Genomic DNA, 6,000 nt, shown 5'->3' with positions numbered 1-6,000 from the left:
GCCGTCCCGGGCCAATGGGGGCGGCGAGAAGCTGCGGCCAGCACATCGCTCGCCCGCGCCGTTTCCCGCCGCCCCCATTGGCCCAGGACGGCGAACCGCGGCCAGTGGGGGCCGCGATCGGCTGAACCTGCCGCGTCAGCAGGTAAATAAAACTGGCCCAGCCCGCCAGGGTGCTTACCCTGGCGAGGCGTGTGCCAAACGTTGCCGACCCCTGCCTTAGTAGCTGTCTAAAACACCGAAGTATACTATACAAATACAGTGTTTTGTGTCTATCATCAACACAATAGGAATGTAGCGACACGTTTTCTGCCCAATCCTGTGAGTCAGTCTTACGTCGGCAGCGCCATTCACTTTGTTGGACAATCAAATTAACTACACAGAAATAAAGATAGGAGGAAAGTCAATTTACTTATTATTCTTATTTTCATATGATGTACTTAAACTACTTATAAAATTACTTTTAACTCAATTCATTTGCACTGAATCCAAATAAGTAAATAAAATTGAGCAAAGGACCAGAGAGGCAAATAAATGTTTTGCCTCAGAGCAGTCTAGCATAATAATTTCTGCAAACATAGGACTTTATTTTCCCCCTAACAGGGAGTCTTGATTCCAACAAAAAGATTCAGCCAAGGTTTATGGAAGTAATTAGATACCAACACTTCTGTTTTACAATACGGTTTAAGGCTCAGAGTTCTCAAGTAAGTTGGAAAGCACTACTAGTATTAAGACCTGCTCTCTAAACTAGGTCTCTGCATCAGCTTATTGTCACCGAACAGCTAGAAAAAACAGCCATTTAACAATTATTTTAAATGTTTAAATATGATCTAAGACACAAGAAATGAACCCCTAAAACAGAAAAGCAATAGGTTGGATTAGTAATTATATTCTGACATGCACAGTGACTTATTTTTTGTTAGGTTTCCATAAAACTTGGCTCATCTCATTCAGTTAGCAATGAGCACTTTAAAATAATCTTATTTTTCAAAACAAAGATAAATCTGTGTAAAGATATGAGCTCTAGTTCCACACAGCACTTAAGGGGGAAAAAAACCAAAGATGTCATTTAAAATACTATTTGAGATACAAGCTTACAAAGGGAAACAAGCAGCTGACAATTCAACATAATCTGCCATTAAATAACAGCTCATTTATACATATCCCATTGTGCCCTCCACATCTGGCAAGTGATTGGAGTTGGCAGATTTATTTCTAGAGCTATCTTGCCTGCCCCACAGTAGCCTCCCTCACTCCTAACAGGACTCTGCAACTTGCTTTCACAAACCTGGTGTGATTTGCAAAGATAAGGATGTCCAGATTTTGTTACCACCTAATTACTAGATGTTTCATGTCTTTTAACACCAGGGAGGATTATTACTGGCATTTTCTATTGCTTCCTTTCATTTCAGCCGTCATAAATTTAAAATGGTAAAAGTAAATCTATCTTCAGTGTGTCATTTATACCATAAGCCCCTCTGTTTGGAAGTGATAAAGATTTCAGTCTGACCCTTGGCTGGTCTCTCTCTACCGGGTCTCCAGGGTTACATTCTATGGAAACATGATTAAAAAAATAAGCTTCATTCTGGGTCTCTTAAAACAGTGCAGAAATAAATAAATAAAAGTAGTTGCACATTTTTCCTCTTGCTTTGCTAAATCTCTTGCACACCATGCAAAAAAGTGAAATAGAAATCAACAATAATGTTTTAAAGCAGGCCATGATGGGCCTAATAATCCTGCAATCCCTGCACATTCTGAACTAAATCTGAAGCCAGCATGTGCTTTGGATGCAGAAAGAATTCAGAATTGGGCCCTGAGGTCCAGATTTTTAAAGGTATTTAGGCATTGCTGCACTAAAATATCATTGACAGTAGATGGGATTTAGACCCCTTATTGCCTAAATCACTTTTGAAAGAGGGATTTAGGCGTCTAAATCAGTTTTCTGTTGCAATGTTAAGTGCAGCAATGCCTAACTACCTTTAAAATCTGGGCCATAATCTACTTCAGGTAGTAATTGTTTTGTCTTTAAAAACTTCCTTCTCTCAGTTATTAAAAACATTTTAAAATCATTGCAAACATGTTTGAAATTTCATATTGTGCTTTTTGCCAAATTGTACTCCTAAAGGTAATCGGAGAGAAGTGCCGTCTGATATCTTAATTGAAAATTTAACCAAAAGAGGCACAGCGAGATTTCTAATATAGACTAACTAACAAACTTCCCTTCCTACAATTATACAGCTAATGTCTGCATTGAATTCCCTAATTTCTCATTATAAAACAATTGGATTTCATCTAGCAGTCTTTAATTGCATTGTTTCTCCTGCTAGAATAACTGCACATTCTTCTTGGTAAGATGTTGAAGTTGTTGAATGACAAATCAATAAAGGTCATGCCATTCAGATTTAATCATTTATTATTCCATCTCCTAGCAAAATCAATGAGTGGCCTGAAGTGCAGTGAAAAATCTGCATTCATACAAAGAGTGACCAAGACCGACCTATGCAGTATTATGAAACTTGTATGCACATAGAATCTCAGGGACAGATCCTGTATATGAGTAAATCCTACTGACTTCAAAAATGATTGCTCAAGCAAGAGTAAGCACTGTAGGATTGGTATTTTTATTTTAAAGTTTGGTATTTCCAGTGTGGTGGTTTCATCCCAAGGACTGCAGAAAGGGACAGTCAGAGCTAAATCAAGAACAGATTGTGATTTTAACCAACCTGTGTGATTCTGATGAAACCATCACAACTCTTGCTGGAGATGAGTGGCGTAGAATGTCTTCAAGAAGTTGGACAAGGTAAAAATGCCCCAGGTGATTCACCTGGAAGGTGGCCTCTAGGTCATCTTCTGTCAAGGACCATGGAGCAGCAAAAACAGCAGCATTGCAGATCAGCATGTGGAGTGGCCTGAATAATCAACAAGATACGCTGACATTAAAAAATTAAATCAAATCAAGTAAATAAAAAAGTACAAAGAATTAGATGTAATTAAATGTATTGTGATTGTGATTTATGCCACCTTCTTATCATTTCAGAACTTCCACTGGAAAAACAAACAAACAAAACAAAGGTAACTGAACAACTGGAGCTCAAATACTTTGCATCTCCAGGTCCACCATCAACACAAAGGGTTTGGAATGGTCAGAAAAATAGTGGACACTGGATGGATGGCTGACATGCATAGATATATTAGACAGATCCTCCAGATATTCTACTCCAGATGTCATTAAACCTCCAAAGCAGGGAACCGGCTCAAATTTGACAGGCTGCATCTGCAAAACATAATTCCTCTAACCACAGGAATTTTACCCCATATTCTTGGTCTTAATGTGCCCAAGGAGTAAAGATTACACAAACTGAGCAGTCTCCATGCAAGTCACCTTCATGCACAGACATTATGGACATTTAAGTACTGCAGACCTGACACCTTTTAAAACCCAACTTTTTATCTGTCAGCCATATCACGTATTTAACTTCCAAATAGGCAAAGTCACGCTAAAAAGCTCTAATGTTTACAAACAGCTAACCAACCCAAAAATGTATAATTTAAAATAGAACAAAGTGCAAGTATAGGGAAACAGAAGAATGGTTCGTTTGTCTTCTGTTTCAAGTACCCACTGCCTGCTGATGGGATGGCTGTGGGCCATGCTTCCTTATGTACCATGAGAGGACAAGTGCACAAGCCAATGATCACCACTTTTCTAGATGGTTCCAAGTCTGCAGCAGCAGGGCACATGCGTCCCAGTATTGGGGTTCTACATAGACAATCCTATGAGAAATGTCAAAAATTAAGACTTGGATTTCCAAAGAAGCCTAAGGTAATTAGGCACTAAGCACCTTTTAAGCACTGTTGAAAATCCCACCTTCAATAACAGCCTAATTATCTAAAAGACTTTGGGGTAAATTAAAAAAGGGGTGACAGACATCAGTTTAATATGACAATACTGAGAATGTTATCATCAATGAGATTAGACAGACAGACAGATAAAAATCTTTAGTTAAAAATAAATTTAAACTAGAAACCCAGAAACAGTTCACTATGTCACAGTTCTGAAATAGTAATGTAATGATGTCTGATCAGTAGTCAACAGTCCCATATTTTTATCTTTAGGTTCATTCTTGCAGAAGCATCACAGAAATCTTTAGAGGAAAATATTGAAAGACGTAGAAGCTTTATGAAGTAAATTTTCTAATGGGCAGGGCTTCTGCTTTCTTTTGCTCCCACATTTTACACTTGCAAAATAAATTCTGGATATTCAAAGTATGCGAAAGGGAAGCTGCATTTTTGAAAATGTGCCTCTATGTTTCTGTTCAAGCATCCTGGGTCAAAGTTTGCCTGTGTTTCACCTGTGCAATCCCACTCCACACAGTAGGAATGGATGGAAGGGACAAAGGATGACCAACCCAGAGTACCTACACAGAAACATAAGACCATATTTTCAAAAGGGCAACCTTCCTTTTGTAGGCACAATTTGCCCCATACCTGAATTGCAACTGCACAACACTCATATGAAATGCCAGTATTCATTTCTGCCCTCAGTTTATTTTGCACAAAAAAATGAGGGTGCATGTTGTGCTTGCCAAAAGGAATACAAAGTCACAAACCTTCAGAGAATGCATCTCATGAAGTATTAGATGACTCAGTATCACCTCAGAAAGTTTATGTGAAGCTTCTGTAAGAATGCATTTGCAGATAAGATATATACATGTCTTTTTACACAGGAGTATAATACTGATTTAGAACTGTGCTGCAGTATGTAAACAGTGGAAACCATGGTATGGCACCAGTGTGTGTCTCCTATTGGCCTCATCTTGAAATATGTAGATCTATATTACAGGTCAAATTCTGCCCTCAGATGTGCGCACACATCCTGACTAAGTGAAAGACAGGAAAGCAGGTCACAAAAGAGATGTGCAAAAAATCCATTGAAATGTACAAATAAAAAATAAACAGGAAACACTGAGCACTTAAATATTAAAAATTATTGATCTTCATGCAGTTCTTTCATAATTGTAAGTTTGATTTACATAAGGCACTTTTAACCATTTGGAATTACGATTAGACAGTGAATCAAATCCTGTCATTTGCCACTAACTGCAAGTTGGCTGACATGACACAGTGGAGGTCCATCAGTGTCAGGATGAAGGGGCCCCCTCCCCAGGGTGTAGAGCACTTACAAAACTGCTCAGGAGCACCACTACTCCAACTCATAGGCTGTAGTTATATCCATGCTTATTGCGCTTCCCTTATAAAGGGATGTCACCATGGATTCACTGGCTATGTCACCATGGATTCACTGGCTATGTCACCATGGATTCACTGGCCTCACCCATGTCTCTCCCCTGACAGGCACCCCAAACCTCTATTTAATGCAGTGGATGGCCTGTTAAACATCTCCATATACACACTGCCTTTCTAGTATGCACCTGCTGGGGACAAGGGGCAGGGGTTAGCCTAGTGTACATTTATCATAGATACACCATTAACCAACTTTCATTAATTTTTGCAGATCTTCAGCATATAAAAATCAAGGGACAGTGCTTAATTTAGTTTCTGCTTACACTGTGAATATGCATTATCTCACTTTTTCATATTTATCTGATGATTTAATTTATGAATTAGTGTCCTAGATACAAGACATCTTTTTTCCTCAAAAAGAAAAAGCTAGTTTGTGAGGTATATTAATATAAATTTTGTAGTTGGTACTTGGCAATGACTTTATGACAAGACACTGCATTGTGAATTCTCAATACACCAATGACAATAAAAAGAATATCCCTCATTGTTACTTTCAGTTGGCCTTTAAATTTATAAGGCAAATGAACACCGCATAAAACGACACAATCTGATGTAAGAGAACACAATAAGACAGAACGAGCCCACATATGAACCTGGACTATATTCTACCTAACCACATTTTAATATCCTTCATTAATGCTAATTATACAATAACTACCAGAGGCAAAATATGTACCCTGTACCTAAACCTGTCAGCTCAAT

At 38.5% G+C, this 6,000-nt stretch overlaps 1 protein-coding gene across 1 annotated transcript in view; it reads right to left on the bottom strand.

Moving 5' to 3' along the window:
* The window catches only part of LOC113409636 (WW domain-containing oxidoreductase), a 676,894-nt gene that overhangs the window by 484,531 nt on the left and 186,363 nt on the right, over positions 1–6,000 (bottom strand). The window contains exon 7 of the mRNA XM_026663779.1: positions 2,721–2,906. Coding sequence (XP_026519564.1) covers positions 2,721–2,906 — 186 coding nt within the window. The remainder of the gene's footprint in view (positions 1–2,720; positions 2,907–6,000) is intronic.

Source organism: Terrapene carolina, unplaced genomic scaffold (assembly GCF_002925995.2).
Source record: "Terrapene carolina triunguis isolate 2854851 unplaced genomic scaffold, T_m_triunguis-2.0 Scaffold33911, whole genome shotgun sequence".
In the NCBI taxonomy this organism is placed as follows: Eukaryota; Metazoa; Chordata; order Testudines; family Emydidae; genus Terrapene; species Terrapene triunguis.
The sequence above is the reverse complement of the archived record's forward strand: the minus strand, read 5'-3'. Positions and strand labels throughout refer to the sequence as shown.